The 18,703-nt window shown below is 42.3% G+C and overlaps 1 protein-coding gene across 6 annotated transcripts in view; it reads left to right on the forward strand.

Moving 5' to 3' along the window:
* Positions 1 to 8,478: 8,478 nt before the first annotated feature.
* Positions 8,479 to 18,703, forward strand: part of SNUPN (snurportin 1) — a 39,319-nt gene continuing 29,094 nt past the window's right edge. Inside the window, exons 1-3 of one of the 6 annotated variants that reach the window (XM_036027602.1) lie at positions 8,479 to 8,550; positions 11,407 to 11,569; positions 14,035 to 14,182. In XM_036027602.1, coding sequence (XP_035883495.1) covers positions 11,412 to 11,569; positions 14,035 to 14,182 — 306 coding nt within the window. In that variant the 5' untranslated portion in view covers positions 8,479 to 8,550; positions 11,407 to 11,411. Of the gene's footprint in view, positions 8,810 to 8,905; positions 8,927 to 11,388; positions 11,570 to 14,034; positions 14,183 to 18,703 lie in introns of those variants that run through there. The other 5 variants (XM_036027607.1, XM_036027601.1, XM_036027604.1 and 2 more) reach the window with 5 other exon arrangements.

An 18,703-nucleotide genomic window follows, 5' to 3' on the forward strand; every position in this document is an offset into this window, starting at 1 on the left:
GAATCACGCTCCCTTAAGAAACTCAACATTGGCACTGCTGACACTTAGGATGTGTCAGGTTTTCTTTAAGGTCTCAAGTATGCCTCAAATATTAATAAGATGCCCTATATACATATTTATTTGCTACTAAAAATTGAAATAGCTTGCCAAGAAATATATTACAATTCAAATTTTCAAAAACCAGAGAATTGAATTAATGCACCCTGCACTAATCATACTCTAGCCAAACCATTCCATGTTTTCTTTTTTATATTCCTTCTACACAGGTCACTTGCTTTTAAATCTTGATTTTGGGTGACATCTTACTGACTTCAGGCTTTTAAAACACAACACCACCCAGACCTATTAGTGCTTCTTTCAGTCAAATGAAAAAAGGAAGTGTATTGAAGTCATTCAAATACAAACTACATATTCTTTTTTGTGTGTGTGACTCACTCTTTTTTATTTTATTTTATTTATTTATTTTTAGAGAGGGAAGGGAGGGAGAAAGAGAAAGAGAGAGAAACATCAATGTGCGGTTGCTGGGGGTCACGGCCTGCAACCCAGGCATGTACCCTGGCTGGGAATCAAACCTGCGACACTTTGGTTCGCAGCCCACGCCCAATCCACTGAGCTATGCCAGCCAGGGCCAAACTACATATTCTTTATAAATTACTGACATAAAGGTAGACAAGGAAAAGATACAAGAAAAAGACATCACAAAATTTCTCTAATAGGTTGTTAAAATACTGATATGCAGCCCTGACTGGTGTAGCTCAGTGTATTGAGTGCTGGCCTGCGAACAGAAAGGTTGCTGGTTTGATTCCTAGTCAGGGCACACACCTGGGTTGCTGGCCAGGTCCTGGGTAGGGGGCATGTGAGAGGTAATCATGCAGTGAAGTTTCTCTCCCTCCCCTTCTCTCTAAAAATAAATAAATAAAATCTTTTAAAAAATATTGATATGTCGTTTATCCTAGCATAGAGTAGCTTTTCCAAGCTGCTCCATAATGACCTTAAAATTACTAACAAAATAAAGTACAAGAATGAGGTTTATGACTAAAGTGGCTCCATGTCATAATTATTCCCCATGCTAATATTATCAGAAGGATCTCCATGATATAGGCAATAATGACAGCTACATCTACATCTAGATTTTCTGAATCTTGATTCAACCTCAGGTTTCCTGTGAGATTTGTTTTTAGAGAGAACGTTTATTAAAGCTGGGGACAGTGAAACAAGGAACAGCCTAGGATAGGGAAGCAACAGAAGAGACCTAGGCGGGGCTGCTTTGGCTCTCTAGAAATGTAATGGGAAAGAAGTGAGCCAAGATAGAGCTACTGTCAGCTCGATGAGAAGTCAGACAAAAGGGGCTTAGTGAACAGTTAAGAGGATTAACCCAGAACAAACTGCTGCTGCCCATTGCTCCCTTGGTTGCAAGTCTCATGGAGACCCTTAAGAGTTTAGGAGTTGCATGGAAGGGAAGAAAGACATGGGTATGCTTCCAGGTGGGAAGAGCGTGCTGGAATGTGTGGGTTCTTGACTCCTTGCAGAAAAGGTTTCAAGACACTATCCAGGTGATTTTGAGAGTACGCTTATTAAATCTAGGGTCAGTGAAACAAAGGAAGGGCTTAAGATAAAAGAGACAGGGTCACAGCAACAGGAATGAGCCTAGACTGGGATGCCTAGATGAAGGAAAGGAAGTCACAGTAACAGAAGTGAGCTGGGCTGCATGGACTGAGGAAAGGAAGTTACGGAGGTAAAAGGAGGGCCCTTGGAGACAGATTCAGGGGGTTAGACCAGGATGGGCAGCCACTGCCTGCTGCTCACCTGGTTGCAAGTCTCCTGAGAACATTTAGAGTTTAGGAGAAAGAAAGCAAAAGTACCTGCCTGAGGAAAGGGGTCTGGGGATGGGTGTGTTCAAGAGAGAATGCACACTGGGTCCTTTGTCTTGAGGGTTCTTACCTGTTGGGGTTCTTTTAGGATTTTATTTGTTTCCTTTTAGAGAGAGGAGAAGGGAGGGAGAAAGCAAGAAACAACAGTGTGTGAGGGATACATCCATTGGTTGCCTCTCACATGCCCCCAACTGGGGATCTGGCCTGAAACCCAGGCATGTTCCCCATCTGGAAATTGAACTGGCAACCTCTCAGTTTGAAGGCTGGAACTCAGTCCACGGAGCCATACCAGCCAGAGCTTATTTGTTTTCCAAAGGCAGGAGTTTTAGGGGAGAATTTCAACAATATTCAATAGGTTTCCAGGTGTGTCCTTTAATATGCTGATGCATCAAAATGATCATATAGGAGAGTTTGGGATCATTCTGTGGTCAGCTTCACTGCTTTACTTTTATCTTGGATTTGGGTCTAATTGAGCTTTTTTGGTTTTTATTCCCCTGACTTAATTCATTCTGGGGTTTGGCTGCCACTAATGCCACCAACTGGGTCTCTGTTATCTAATCTCCGTGACCAGGATGATTTAATCTACTCACTCTATAGTTAGGGAAGAGAGTTATAAACCATCTGCTCCTAAGTATCCTTGGTTAGGGAAGACAAGATCTTGTTACTTATTAGCTGGCTACTAATTGCTCAGCCTTATTTAACTATTTTGTCTCTGTTTTCCTCATTCCACTTGCCAAGGAATTTTCCTAGCTTCTTACTATTCTGCCTCAAGGCAGCAGCCGCATCATGGAACAGTCTACTACAGAATGCCATGTCTGATAGGAATGCCTCTGTTTGCCTGGTGTCCTGGGACCAGTCAAATAGCAGCAATGGTGGGAGCTCTGAGCCACACCAACAATGTGATGTAGGGTGGGAGCTTTGGGTCTTATAGCTGGACTTCTTGGCAGGCTGGAAATTGAGATCAGCCTCATGGGCCGTTAACTGTTTCTGCATCATGGAACCTTAATAAAGACTCTGGATACCATGGCCCAGTGAGCCTCTTTGGTGGCAGTACTCCACAAATACTGTCACATACTGAAGCTGAGAGAGGTATGCTGTCCTAACTATATGGAGAGAGCACAATGGGAGCTCTGCACTATGTGCTTCTTCCCTTGGTCTGATTTGTATCCCTTCTGTTTCTCATAACTATTAGCATAGCAGCTTTTAGTGAGTTTGGGGAGTCTTTCTAATGAATCTCCAAATCTGAGAGTTTGGGGAACCCCCTGAACTTGTGTTGTCCAAAATGGGGACAGTCTTAAATTTTTTTTAAAAATGAGGACAGTCTTGTGTGGATGGGCTGTATGCCCTAATTTTGCAGTTGCCTAAACTCTCATAACAATTATTTTCTCAGTAATTTTCTTTAAATCATATTGCTTTTCTTTTTACTTAAGTTTTGTTTAAAAGTAAACTGCCCAAAGAAAAGCTTTAAGGATGTTAACCAGTCATATCTGAGAGTGAAGGCAAGACAAATTGCCTTGATGCCTTCGGATTTAATCATAAGTTTAAGGTGTTCTATAATAGTGAAATTACAGAATTTACAAAATAAAGTATCTGAAGTCATAGCAGGTGGGTTAACATGTTTCCCCATAATTAACACCTAGTAGCATTTGCCTGAGGTGAATGATACATTCTACAGGTTATAACTGGAAGCTTTTGAAGTTAGGATGTCTCCAAGGAACTTTTTTTTGTTCCCCTCACTTCTTTAATTTTTTTCTTTTCTTCTTATTTTTCCCCTCAAGGAACTTCTTGAAGACAAATTAGCCAGGCCATTTCATGAAAACAGGAAAGTGAGTAAGCACTAATCAAACAAGAAGGGATGTTCAAGGTAATATTATTTTTATTTTTACAGTAGTCAATAAAAAAAGTACTTCAAGCACTTACCAGTTCTTCTTTTTCTCTTTTTTTCTTTTGAGGTAAAATGCCTATAACATGAAATTTACCATCTTAACCATTTTTAAGTGTATAGTTCACTGGCATTATATACAGTTACATTCTTGTGCATCATTGGCACCATCAATCGCCAGAACTTTTTCATCCTCCCCAACTGAAGCACTGTCCCCATTAAACACTCACTCCCAATCTTACTTCTCCATCCCCCTTCCCCACTCCAATGCTTCTACTTCTGTATGAACTTGACTGCAGTGGTTACTTAAAGAAAAAATTTGTTTCTCTTCTTTACTCTACCACACACTACTCTCAGAATACTTCACTTTGGGCACCAGAATATATGTGTGTAATGACACTCTGGGCACCAAATGTATGTGTGGGGGTGAGTCACACATCAAGCAATTCTGTCAGATGAGTTTCCTACAAATCAAAGCTGGATGGCTGCAATTCAGCTAAGCTCCAATACCTGGATGTGGTGTAAGAGTGATACAGAGAGATCTGATCAGATCACTGGGAAGGTAGGGAGGGGCTGTAGGAGGAGGTTGCCCAAGGCAACGGTAAACAGCCCAGGACCAGATTGGCTGAGAAACTGAATGCCACCAGAGCCCATGGAATTATGGGTAAGAAGATTTGAAATAAAAGGAGCGCTCTCTCTTTCTGTTGATAAAAACCTTCCATTTGTACAACTGCACTTGGAGTGCTCTTCCAGTTGCCGCAATCCATTCATCACTTAATAAAGCCAATTAGATTTCCAAATTTATTCAGATAATGTTTTTTCAATTTTTATTTATATTTTAGAGAGAAAGGGAGAGAGAGAGAGAGAAATGATTTGTTGTTCCATTTATACATGCATTCATTGGTTGATTCTTATATGTGCCCTGACTGGGAATTGAATCCACAACTTTGGGGTATTAGGATGGTGCCCTAACCAACTAAGCTACTCACCCAGAGATGGTGAATTTTGTTTTTAAACAGTATATACCACCTTTAAAAAAATCTACTTATCTGTCTCTGGACATTGCTTTTGCTTTTTTAGCTATTTTGAATAATGCTGCTATGAACATGTACATACAAATATCTGAGTCCCTGCTTTTAATTCTCTTGGGTACATTCAGGCTTCCTTTCTGTCATTCATTCTCATTTTGTTGCGACATTGACATGCTGTAGAAACTTTAACTCTTGTTTATGTCAGTTAACCTATGGTAAACTTAAGTTTCTTATGCAATTGACCCTTGAACGATACGGGTTTGAACTGTAAGGGTCTGTAGTAGACAGTTAAGACAGGCATGAGCAAAGCAAGCATGATAGGCCAGGTATAGAGTCACCAGTGAGGAAAGCCCTGCATACCTTGCAATGGGCAAAACTGAAAACAAGGACTTCACCCCTGGGGCTATCCTTCTTCCTCTAGCATATCACTGGTCATGCAGTTTAGACCATATCATTGGTCATGTGGTTTGGACTCTCCTCTGACCATTTCTTTCCTAGCATGTCACTAGTAATGTGGTAGACTCCCTTAGAGGAGAAACTAGAGGGCTAGAAAATATGTATTTTGCCATGTATAATGCACTCCCATGTATAATGTGCATCCATGTTTTTATGTGCATTATACATGAAATTATTAGACCCCATTATTATATCCAGGGTTTGTAACCATTATATCCAAGTATAATGCATATCCTTGTTTTTTCCTCAAAAATTTGGGCAAAAAAGTGTGCATCATACATGGCAAAATATGGTAGCCTCATCATAAGACTCCCATAGAAACCCTTGCCCTTAAGCATTAAACCCTCGAGACAATGAGGTTATGACCCACATCAAATACTCTTAGAGTCAAAGCCTCAGGTCTGGGTCAGTTGACCACAGAGACACAGTTTTGGTGCAACTAAAGATGACATTTAGGCCTCAGTTGTGTTTCAACTCCAGGCTCATAAAAGCTGCAAAACCAGACACCATGGCTGACATCAGGACTAGCTGCATTGATTAATCACCCCCCTGCCCTGGCACCAACCACTTAGCAGAGACCATGACCCTGAAAGGACACACCTGGAAAAGCTGATGAATATTTCATTGAGATTCTTCCCTGGGACATTCCCTAAGATCCCCACCTTTAGAGAGTGGATAAAACCCTCAAGAAGTGCCTTTCCCCACCCTATTCTTCCCCAGGGAGGGTGGGGGGACTCTCTCTCTTTCTCTCTCTCTCAACTCAGGCTCTCGCCTTTCTCCCTCTTTCCTTCCCCATGGTGCATTTTCTTTGCCTTTCTTTTTCCTAAATTCCAAGGGCCCTTCTTTTGCCTCTGTAATTTGTTTCCTGAGCCCATGCAGCCCAGCTGGCTCACTTCTTCCAGGCCTCACTTCTGCTTCTGTGACTTTCTAAATAAACTTTTGCTTGTATTTGAGTCTTGGCTCTGAATTCTTGCATAGCCAGAACTCAAGTACCAACATTGCTGATCTGAGAGGTCCAATTGCTGGTAACATTGTGGTGCCATTTTGCTACTAAGGAGTCCACTTATATGGGGAAATTTTTTTCAGTAAATATACAGTTAGCCATCTGTATTCTTGGGTTTTACATCCAGGATTCAACCTGCTATGGATTAAAAAAATATTTTTGATTCTCAGTTTGAAATCCTTGAATTTGGAGGGCTCATTTAAGTTATATTAGACTTACAGGAAGGGGGAATGGGGTGGGGTTCAGTATCCCTAATCCCTGCATTGTTCTTAACCTATTGTATAAGTTAAGTGAGGACTTACTATGTTGACATAAGAAATCTCCAAACCTGTAGAGAATTTTTACAAAAGTTTATTTTGGCCAAACCGATGACAATTACTGGGAAGCAAGATCTCAAACACTCCCAAGGATGAGATAAAAAATGTGACTACCGACACTGACCTGTCCAATTAGGAATTGATGATCAGATTACTCTGTGAGGTTATGTTCCATGACTGGACTTGTCAGTTTTATTATAGAATCCCTTTTCATACACAAATGTATACTCAGAAGTGGTAATTACTAGATCACATGGTAATTTTATGTTCAATTTTTTGGAAACCACTATGTTTCCATAGTGGCTGCACCATTTTATATTCGCACCAACAGTGTGTGAGGGTTCCAATTTCTGCACATCCTCACAACATTTATTTTATTTTTAAATTATTTATTTATTGGGTTTTGTTTTTTTTTTTGCTTTTTCCCTTTAACTTTTTTGTTTTCTTTTTGTAAAGGCAGAAACATTTTTTAAAGATTTTACTTATTTATTATTTTAGAGAAGGGAGAGACAAAGAAAGGGAGAAATATAAATGTGTGATAGATACTTTGATAGGTTCCCTCTCGCAGGCCCCCAGCTGGGGACCTGGCCTGCAACCCAGGCATGTGACCTGCCTGGGAATCAAACCAGCAATCTTTCTGTTCATGGGCGGGCACTCAATTCACTGAGCCACACCAGCCATGGCTGTAGACAACTTTTGTGAGAGTTTATTTGAGCCAAACTGACCAGATATGCAGGGATCAAGTTCTCAAATGCTCCTGACAATAACAGTTTTGCATCTTCTTTTATGCATTTGAAATTAAGGAGGGCATGTAAGGAGGATTGGAGAAAGCAAGGCTGGGATCAATTACAGGATAGTTAACAAGATTTTATGTGCTCTCATAAGAATTAATATCCTTTTCAAGGTATATTACTTCTATCATTTCAAATGTGTGTTAACCTAGATGCTCCAGAACAATGGACCAGACAGAGCTATAATTTCTCTAAAGAATTCACAGGCCTGCGGCATGACTATCCACCATGCCCTGCCCAGTTAGCAATATATGATCAGATTACCCCTGAAAAAGTTACTTTCCATACAACCCCCCTTTTTTGTCCACACTTTGGACTCAAAATGTGCCAACTTTGTATATTTTCCTTCTGTAGGACAGTAATATCCAATTTCTAGGTCAAATATTCAGCAAATTCAAATATTTTGCTCAAAAGTTGGTGTGACTTAGGAGTTACTTAACCTCTCCGGGCTTGTTTCTACTTCCTTGTATTTCTTGTAGATTAAGTGAAATAATACACGTGAGGCAGTGTCTGGTAAATGTAAGCATTCAATAAATGGTATTCCTATTTGTATTTTGCATCATTAGTCATCTCTTTTAGAGGCCGCACTGTAGTTTGATTAGCTCGCCTTGTATCTGGGCGCCTTCCCCTAGCTTTGTACTGAATGCTCACTACTTAAGCAGGAATCAGCCATCCCTGCCTTTGCCCAGCCCCCCATCTGATAGGAAATAGGCTCCCAAGCCAAACACGACAGGTCTTCAGGTCCGGTTCCAGGGTTGCACGGGCGAACCCGGAGAGGATGTGAGGGGTGTGGGGAGACAGTCACGGACCGGGCAGGGAGAGGGGCAGGTTGTGGGAGGGCACTGCACCCTGAGCGGGTCTGGGGCAGGACCCACAGCTGCAGGGTTCAGAACGCCCGGGACCAGGTTGGGGCTCCGGCCGTAAGCACCAGGAGCCCAGGAGCTTGAGCTCCCGGACAGGGAACCAGGGAGGCCCAGGCACCACACCCAAAGGCCTGCGAGCCGACAACGATACCTTCAGCCCCCGGGACGGAAGTTGCGAAACTGTGGAAAACGCGCGGCGGCGGAAGGGCCGGAAACTCTGCAGTTGGGGCGTGTGGGCAGGCCCTCGGCAGCCGAGGGGCGGGACGTCTTTTTCGGGCGACTGATTGGCGGCAGCGGCGGCGGCAACTGGGCGCGTGGAACTGTCACCTCGGCCGGGTGAGCTCTCGTTCGAGCCTGGGCCCCATCAGCTCGATCTGCCCCTCGGTGCAGGCTCTGACTTGCTGCGGCCGGCTCTACACCCCTAGCCACCCGAGGTCTCCCCTTCAGAGGCGAGGTCTGCCAGGCCCTGGCGCGCTTCCGCTTTTCTGGTCCGGGCGGTGGGGCCGGGGAAAGAGGGAACCCCGCAAGGCCAGAACAGCCCCCTCCCGGGGGAAAGGCAGTGGCGGGGACAGAAGTTGGAGTGGACAGACGCTCGGTGAGAGATGCCCTGCAGGCCTCGACCCGGGCTGGAGATGCGCGGCTGGGACCTCGGCAGAAGAGTAGGCGGACGCTGGTGTCGCGCGGGGCGCTGGAGCGCGGGGGAGGGGCCTGGGTGAGTCGGAGATTTGGGAGTTATTTAGGGGTCAGACGCAGCTGGAGGATGGGATCACCCCAGCTAAGGTGAGAACCCTTCAAGAGGAATGGGTTCAAAAAGCAGGAGCCAGCCAAGAATAGTACAGGGAGCCTTCCCAGTATCCAAAGCTACGATTAAGGATTTTTGTGGTTCTGGGTACAGCAGGAACCCACAGCTTTTATTATGGAAGTGTTCAGACTTATACAGAAGTAGAGAAAAATACAGAAAATAGCACACCATTATGGTTCCCAGCTACTCATCACCTAGCCTCAAACACAAATGACCACCCTGGTTGCATTACAAGTGTGTTAAGCCTCAAATCAACAGAGGTAATATGTTAATTTCAATGGGTTATGTTTTGCTAGACGAAAAGAGTTCTGGAAATCGATTGCTCTAAAGTGTGAATGTACTTAACACTACTGAACTGTATACTTAAACATGATTAAAATGGTAATTTTCTTTTTGTTTTGCTTTGGTACAGTAAAATGGTAAGTTTTATGTCATGACTTTCTAACCACTATTTTTTTAAGCTCTTTCCCTTTCTTTCCCTTTTTATTGACTTTAGTGGGGTGACACTGTTAACAAAATTACACAGGTTTCAGGTGCACAATTCCACAGTACATCACCTGTACACTGTATTGTGTCTTTACCACCCCAAGTCAAGTTTCATCACCATTTATCCCTCCCCCATACCCTACTCCACTCCTTTGCAATCACGATACTGTTGTGTCTAGTGAGTTTTTTCTCTTTTTTCTTCTTTTTTGCTCAGTCCATCTACTCCCTCAACCAGAACCTCCCCATCCCCCAGCTTTCAGCCTGCTCTTTAATAGTCTGTCTCTATTTTGTTCATCGGTTTATTTTGTTCATTAGATTCCACGTATGAGTGAAATCGTATGGTACTTGTGTTTCTCTGATTGGCTTATTCCACTTAGCATAATGTTTTCCAGGTCCATCCATGCTATCCCAAATGGTAAGGTTTCCTTCTTTTTTACAGCTGAGTAGTGTTCCATTAACCACAATTTTTAATAAGCTCCTTTCAAATAAAAAATGTAATGATGAAAATTAAGAAAAAAATATTTGATTTCAAGTGCACAAGGGAAAGTAAGTCGTTGCCAAGTAGAGGTCCATGAAGTTGTACTTTTAACTATAGAGGCTCTGGAATGGACCTGTTAGTTGTAGTGCTCCAAGCAGTGGAACCTGGCCTGAGGTGGACTTTAAGCACTATAATGCCGACTAGAACTGAACTAGCACTAGAACTGAAGGGCTAAGCCAGTCCAGCTATGTGAATCAGACTTCTCTCAAATGTTTCTATTTTCTTACCTTCTGAGGCACACCTTTAACTGTTAGGCTAAATTTGCCACCTTATACCTTTAATCACAGGAGAGTGATTGAAGTGTGAATTCACCTCTTTCTCTCCAGTTTCATTCTTTAGGATCTACCTGGGTAGTCTCTCTCCCATATGACCTCTGCTCTTTGTTCTCCCAAATGTACATCAGTCCTTCACTTTTTTTTTTATCCTCACTGGAGGACATGGTTATTGATTTTAGAGAGAAGGGAAGGGAGGAAGAGAAACAGAGAGAGCAACATCAATTGATTGCCTCTCCTCTGCGCCCCAACCTTGGACTGAACCTGCAAGCCAGGCATGTGCCCTGACTGGGAGTCCAACCCTCAACCTTCTGGTTTACTGGAAGACGCTCCAACCAACTGAACCATACCAGCCAGCGCCTGTCCTTCACGTTTCTAAAGCACATGGTATTAGCCAGTAGATAGCCTTCCACATTCTAACTATCATTGTTTTTGTTTCTTTAGCTATTATTCTTCTAGTGTATCATTCTATGTATCATTCTACATAGGTAGTCCTGAAACCTTTCTTCTGCCCTTCCCAAACAAAGTACAAAACGGGAAAGTAACGGCCAGGTTTGGGTTTTTGGTTTCATTTGCCTTCCTCTAGGGAGCCCAGAACCAGTATTTTTCCTGGAGCTAAATCTTCTTAATATGAATTGTAATTTATTAGAGAGTTAAACAACCAGTTGAATAAAATTTGCATCAGAAAGTTATATTAGTTAATAAGTAATGACTAGAACTGTTAAGGAAAAAATTAAGTACTTGATCACATCATTGGTTAACAATGATGGTAAGAAGGAATTAATGACATGGTGATGGATGACAAAGAGCAAAAGTTAGATTCAGTCACAGGTGAGTTTGCTTAGTGACTAATGGTTAAGTTTATACACTTAGAACTATCAGAAGAAGCATTATTGAAATATCTGCAAGAAATAATGTAATTGCTCAGCGGTAACTCATTTTAGCCTTTAACTTTCATTTTCCCATGGGAAGAGTTAGGATTTTGGATTAAGTGAGGTTTTTTAGGAATGTAGCCATGATGTCACATTATAACTACCTGTACATAGGAGGTAATATGAAATGAATGAACCATTTTTTTATGTTTTCCCTTGTAGGGAAAATGGAAGAGCTGAGTCAAGCCCTGGCTAGTAGCTTTTCTGTGTCTCAAGATCTGAATAGCACAGCTGCCCCACACCCCCGCCTGTCCCAGTACAAGTCCAAGTACAGTACGTTGGAGCAGAGTGAGCGGCGCCGCCGGTTACTGGAACTGCAGAAACTGTAAGGGATGCCTTAACTCCCTGGCTTTTTTCTCTAGGCTGGGCATTATGAACTGTTCAGGAGGTTCTTGGCTTGCTTCTACAGAACCACCTTCAAAGTAGACCCTTTGTAAGTTTATCATCTTGCCCACAAGGTTGGGAGCAGTAAATCCCGGCAGAGGTAGATGTCCTTTACACCCAGAGGTTAGGAAAAGATGAGGAAGTTTAAAAGTAAAGTTCAGTTATTTGGTAAAATTTTTCTTTTTTTTTTTTTCCCCTGGCAGCAGTACTGAGCTTTGTAATTTATGGACTTGTGAAAGTCACACCCAGACTTCCACTCCTCACAGTCCCTGTGTGGCTTCTCCCACATTCTGAATCCTGCCATTGGTGTTGTCTTCCTGTCTGCCTGCAGTCCAAATGTTTCTGTGGAGCTCTTGGGAGTTCCAGACAAATAATTCCACAGGGGACCTGAGGACATGTCTTCCATACATGTAATTCTCAGTGTCAAGATGAGCACACAGGGAAAGAGAACAGGATAGGAATGTTTGAGACTGGTCTGCTCTGAATGTAGGGCCTATTCTTCTATTCTCAGAGCAACATGGGCCTCTTCTGGGTAACCATAAGGAATTGAAAATCAAGAGCAGCTATTAAGAGCTGTATTTGCCCAGTGCTGCATCACTGGGTGTATTTAGCAGAAGTGGTTCCTGTGGCCTTTGGGCTACTTGGAGATTACACTCCCAGATCATCCCCACCACACCTTTTAACAAAAATTATAATTTATATATTTTGAATATTGAACTATGAATACATTTAGTGAATATTTTACCTGTTGCAAAATAATTGGTGAAAAGTCTTCCTCCTAATTCTGTCCCTAGCCATCCAGTTCTTCTCCCATTTTATTAGTTTCTTGTGTATCCTTGCAAAGATAGTCTCTGCTATATGAACAAGTGTGTGGTGACCTTTTTTTTTAAACAGAAGTAGAGTGTATGGTACACTGTCCTGCACATTTAGTTAACAGTGGTATTTTGCAGAGGTTCTGTATCAGTTCATAAAGTGCCAGGTATTCCATTGAATGGACAGTTCAATCTAAGCAGTCCGCTACAAACAAGTATCTGGGTAGTTTCCTTCTGTAGTGCTTAAGACAATGCTTAGGAAATAACCACAGACATGCACCCTTTTGCACATGTACAAGTACATCAGCTCTCCCTTATTGTTGAAACAAAAGACCATTGTGCTTGCATATGCTCTCTGGTGTGCACCTCTGTGTGCATGAACACGTGTGTGAGAAGAAACCAGCTGAGCTGGTCTCATTCTCTCAGTGCTTGATCTCTTGGCCTTATCATTGAAGAAACCAAGCTTAGGAGGTTATGTGGTATCTATAAATCACTTTGAAACAGTTAGTTTCCACAGATTGTTTTTCTTCCTTCTCTCTTCCTGAATTTCCCACAATGTGGTTTGTTTGTTTTTTAGGATTTTATTTATATATTTAGAGAGAGGGGAAGGTAGAGAGAAAGAGGGGGAGAGAAACATTGATGTGAGAGAGGAACATCCATCAGTTGCCTTCTGCACGCGCCTGCAACCCAGACATGTGTTCTGAGTGGGAATCAAACTGGCGATCTTTTTCTTTGTGGAATGGTGCTCAACCAAGTGAGCCACACCAGACAGAGCCAATATGTAGTGTTTTAAAAAGAGGAAGATAACAATAAAAGGAAAGAAATAAGTAAAAGACATTAAATTGTAAACTAAGTGGCTTTTTTCGAAAGTTAGACAGGAGCTGGAGAAAGGCTTGGCTTCTTCTCAGAAAACTGTATAAAGTGAAAAGCCCCAGAAGCTGCCCTTGTTTTAACATCCTTACTGCATCTTAGTAAGTCCTCTCTTCAGTCCCTGGAAGCCTTCGGACTAGATATCTAGCCAGACAGAGAAGTGTCAGCTGTCACCTGGGTTGGAGGTAGGAGTGAGATCAGTCTTTCCAGCTAGTGAGCCTTGAAAGTTCCTTTAAATATTTTACTTGGCTCATTTGAAGGAAACTCTGGGGACGGCTGTGTGTGTTCAGAGTGGGTGTCCTATTTAGGACCTGCAAGGAGGCGGTCACTGGTTTAGCTTTACAGAGGAAATTCTGTCATCTCTTACTCCCATCAGAATCCCCAAATTTCTCCTGAATTTGGAGCCTTTGAATTTAATCAATCTGTCACATTGTAAGGTATCTTTCTATAAGACGTAAAGATCTGTCTGTATACCTTTCCTTAAAAAAAAAGAGAGAATTTGTATTTAGAGAGGGGAAGGGAGGAAGAAGGAGAGGGAGAGAAGTATGATGTGTGAGAGAAACATATATCAGTTGCTTCTCACACGCCCCCAGCCAGGGACCTGGCCCACATCCCAGGCATGTGTTATGATTGGGAATTGAACTGCCAAACCTTTGGTTCACAGGCCAGTGCTCAGTCCACTGAGCCACATTAGCCAGGGCATGTATGCCTTTTCTTTCTCCAGCAAGCGGTTGGATTATGTGAACCACGCCAGAAGACTGGCTGAAGATGACTGGACTGGGATAGAGAGTGAGGAAGAAGAAGATAAGAAAGATGATGAAGAAATGGACATTGACACTGCCAAGAAGTTACCAAAGCACTATGCTAATCAAGTGAGTATTCCAGAGAAGATTAGGCCCAGCTATTCCCACTCCCTTTACTATGCAGTCAAACCCCACTGCAATAACTGTTGCTATAAAGATAGGAGGAGGAGGCAGGAAAAAGGAATGAGACCTGCAAAGACAATGCTGATGTTTAGAAAGTTTACAGATGAAGAGAAAAGATGGTTTACAGTGCCATGTGCTGACCAGGGATCACTGATGAAAACTGAATAGTGAGGTTTGGGAACCATTGACCCAGGCTTGCTCCTGATAGACTAATGGGTTTCATGCACTCCTTTGGTAGTCATTCCTAGCTCAGGCCTGTGGGACTGAGACCATGAAATAACAGATCACTGTCACAAACTTAGAACTGAGTGCCCTGTTGGTTCAAGAGAGGAAACCAGTGTGCCTTCTGGTGCCATAGGGGAAGCAGGCAGGGAGATTGTCCAGTGCTCTAGGCAGTGTAGGTAACCCAGAAGGCAGGGTGGGGACCTAGTAGGGGCAGGGGTCTACCCTGCTATTGTGTACTTCTTTCCATAACCTAAGTGTCTTGTCACCTGAGAATCCTCCTCTGCCTTCAGAATATGGTCCCTGAGTACATCACTCCCATCGTCTCTGCTCCAAATACAGAACAGATAACATCCTCTATGACAGCATAATTTAGTTCTGTTCAGCAAACGTTGCTGAAGGCCCTGTGTTAAGCTAGGCTATGCTGTGGGGGAGGTAGACATGGGTCAGAAATATCCCTGTACTCCTGGAATAATTGTTGGTTATGGTTTTCGCTGTAAGAAAGCAAGGTTAACTTCCAATAGGCAAGAAAGCAGGATTGTGAAATCAGGAAAAAGTTAATAAACAAGGGGTCAGCTTTGAAGCATGGGTAGGACATCGACAGGCAGAAGTACAGGGCATTCCAAGTAGTAGGAACATTTTGAGTAAGAGCCCAGAGGTAGGAGAGGAGTATATGGTATGTTCACGAGCAGTGAGAATGGGACAGCATAGGGTGGGGGAAGATGGTATAGAAATACATGCAGGAGTTTCAGCTGTGTTTTAGATTGTGGGGAACCACTGAGAACTTTTGAGCCAGGGCAGAGTTGGGACTTCATGTGATGACACCCACATCAATGTACAGAAGGGTCTGGAGAGCAATAGGGAGCTTAGGTTTTCTAAAATGGTCTGATGATGGGCAGAGAAGGTGGGAGGAAAATGAGGTCATGGGTATAAGAAATGTCGAAGTGTTGCCAGGAAGAATGGACAGAATTTAGCAGTGGGTTGAAGAGGCACTATGAGAAGCGATTAAGGGTTTAAACTCTGAACTGACCTCAAAGCTATGTTCTTTGTTGACCTCGAGCAAGTTATTTAACCACTCTAAGTCTCTTGGGTTTCTTATCTGTAAAATGGTACTTGACTCACAGGATTATTAGAAGGATTAAATGAGATAGTGTAACATAAATGCTCCCTGAGTGTTAGTTGCTACTACTATTTTTTTAACAGCCACATTGAGATATAATTCACCTACCATACTATTCACACACTTACAGTGTACCATCCAGTGTTTTTTAGTATTTCATAGGGCTGTGCAGTCATCACCACTAATTCTGGACCATTTTCACCATCCCAGAAGAAACCTCATACCCATTAGCAGTCCATCTCCATTCCTCCTTTCCCCCAGCTCCTAGCAATCACTTATTTCCCTTCTGTTTGTATGGATTTACCATTCTGTACATTTTATGTGATTGGAATCATATAAAATGTATCTTTTTGTGTCTGGCTTCTTTCACTCAGCATAAGTTTTTTCTTTTATCTTTCTTTTTAAAAATTACTTAAAGTATAATTTATTGATTATGCTATTACAGTTCCAATTTTTCTCTCCCTTTTATCCCCTTCCTCCCTGCACCCTACCCCGACTCTCCAGAAACGCCCCTCCATAGTTTATGTTCATGGGTCATACATGTAAGTTCTTTGGCTTCTCCATTTCCCATACTATTCTTAACCTCCCCCTGTCTATTTTGTACTTACCATTTATGCTTCTTATGTAAAATGACAACAAACTCACAACTATCAACAACTCTAAAGGCACAGGGGTATCTTTCCCCCATTCTTCCCCTCCCTCTCCCCACTGATAACCCTCCATGTATGATCTCCATGTCTGTGATTCTGTTTCTATTCTAGTCATTTGTTCAGTTTTGGTTTTGGTTTTTTAGGTTCAGTTGTTGTGAGGTTAGTTGTGAGGTTGTCATTTTACTGTTCATATTTTTAATCATCCTCTTTTTCTTAGATAAGTCTATTTAACATTTCATATAATAAGGGCTTGGTGATGATGAACTCCTTTAACTTGACCTTATTTGGGAAGCACTTTATCTGCCCTTCTACTCTAAATGAAAGCTTTGCTGAACAGAGTAATCTTGGATGTAGGTCCTTGCCTTTCATGACTTCAAATACTTGTTTCCAGCCCCTTCTTGCCAGCGAGGTTTTGAGGTTTCTTTTGAGAAATCAGCTCATAGCCTTATGGGAACTCCTTTGTAGGTAACTGTCTCCTTTTCTCTTGCCTGCTTTGAAGATTCTCTCCTTATCTTTCATCTTGGCTAATGTAATTATGATGTGCCTTGGTGTATGCTTCCTTGGGTCTAAGTTCTTTGGGACTCTGATCTTCCTGGACTTCCTGGAAGTCTATTTCCTTCACTAGATTGGGGAAGTTTTCCTTCATTATTTTTTCAAATAAGTTTTCCAATTCTTGCTGTTCCTCTTCTCCTTTTGGCACCCCTATGATTCAGATTTTGGAACTTTTAAAGTTGTCCCAGAGGTTCCTAAGCCTCTCCTCATTATTATGAATTCTTGTTTCTTCATTCTGTTCCAGTTGGGTGTTTATTTCTTCCTTCTGGTGTAAATCATTTGAGTCCCGGTTTCCTTCCCTCCACTGTTGGTTCCCTGTATGTTTTCCTTTATTTTGCTTTGTATAGCCTTCATTTAGTGACCATACTCAACCATTTCTGTGAGCATCCAGTGTTTTGAGCTCTGCATGTGATAGATTGACTCTTCCTCACTTAGTTCTTTTTTCTGGAGTTTTGATCTGTTCATTCATTTGGGCCATATTTCTTTGTTTCCACATGCCCGGTATGTTGTAAGGAGTGGAACCTTGGGTATTCTGCCAGGGCAGGGCAACCCATGTTGATGCCTTGTGGTGCTCTGTGTGGGGAGGGGTCAAAGGGAGAGCAATGCCAGTTGCTTAGCTCTCACCCCACTTTCCATCACTTCCCTCGATTCCCACATGTGGATTGTGCCCTTTCAGGTGCTGATTTGCAGGTGCGTGGGTTTAAGTGCATTCTAGGACCCTGTGGGCCTCTCTAATGAACTCTTCCTTGAGGCTAGGAGTTCCTCCCACGACTGCAACCCCCACAGATTTTTTACAGCCAGAGGTTTCAAGTTTTTAGTTTCCTGCACTGAAACCCTGTGTTTCAGAGGCTGCCTCACTCCCCATTCATTCTTCCTGGCTTACCTGTGCACAAATGTGGAATAGCTCGGTTAGCCAGCCCATGCCTTACTAGCGTGGTCCACTGTCTTGTTATGTGTCCTCTCTGTCCCGCTACCCATCTCCAACCCTCCTACCAGTCTGGATGAGGGCTTCTTTAACTCCTTGGTTATCACAGTTCAATACAGTTTGATGTTCCAGCAGTTCAGGTTGCTTTTGTTTTTAAATTGGTTGTTATCCTTCTTTTGGTTGTTTGAGGAAGCAAAGTGCTTCTACCTACGCCTCCATCTTGGCCAGAATTCCAGCATAAGTTTTTCAAAGTTCATCTGTGTTATAGCATGTGTTTGTTCACTTTTTGCAATCACATTTTGTTTATTCAGTCATCAGTTGGTGGCCATTTGAGTTGTTTCCACCTTTTGACTATTATGGCTTGCTATGAACATTCCTTTACAAGTTTTTGTGTGGTCATGTTTTCATTTCTTTTGAGTATATACCTGGGAGTAGAATTACTCAGACATATGATAATTATGCTTAATCTTTTGAAGACGGCCAGGCTGATTTCCAAAATGATTGCACCATTTTATATTCTCACGAGTAGTATATGAGAATTCCAGTTTTTCCACATATTTTATCAATACTTTTGTCTGTTCTTTTAAGTATAGCCATCCTAGTGGATGTGAAGTGGTATCTCATGATTTTGATTTGCATTTCCCTAATAACTAAAGACAGCATCTTTTCATGTGCTTATTAGCCACTTCTATACCTTTTTTGGAAAAATGTGTATCCTTTGCCCATTATTATTTTTATTTTTTTAGAGATTTTATTTATTTATTTTTTAGACCGAAGGGAAGGGAGGGAGAAAGAGAGAAAGAGAAACTTCAATGTGTGGTTGCCTGTTTTGTGCCCCCTACTGAGGACCTAGCCTGCAACCCAAGCATGTGTCCTGATAGGGAATCAAATGGCAGCGCTTTGGTTCACAGCCCACGCTTAATCCACTGAGCTACACCAGCAAGGGCTCGCTTTCTTGATGGTATTGTTGGCAGCACAGATGTTTTAAATTTTGTGTA

Source organism: Phyllostomus discolor, chromosome 1 (genome assembly GCF_004126475.2).
Source record: "Phyllostomus discolor isolate MPI-MPIP mPhyDis1 chromosome 1, mPhyDis1.pri.v3, whole genome shotgun sequence".
Classification (NCBI taxonomy): domain Eukaryota; kingdom Metazoa; phylum Chordata; class Mammalia; order Chiroptera; family Phyllostomidae; genus Phyllostomus; species Phyllostomus discolor.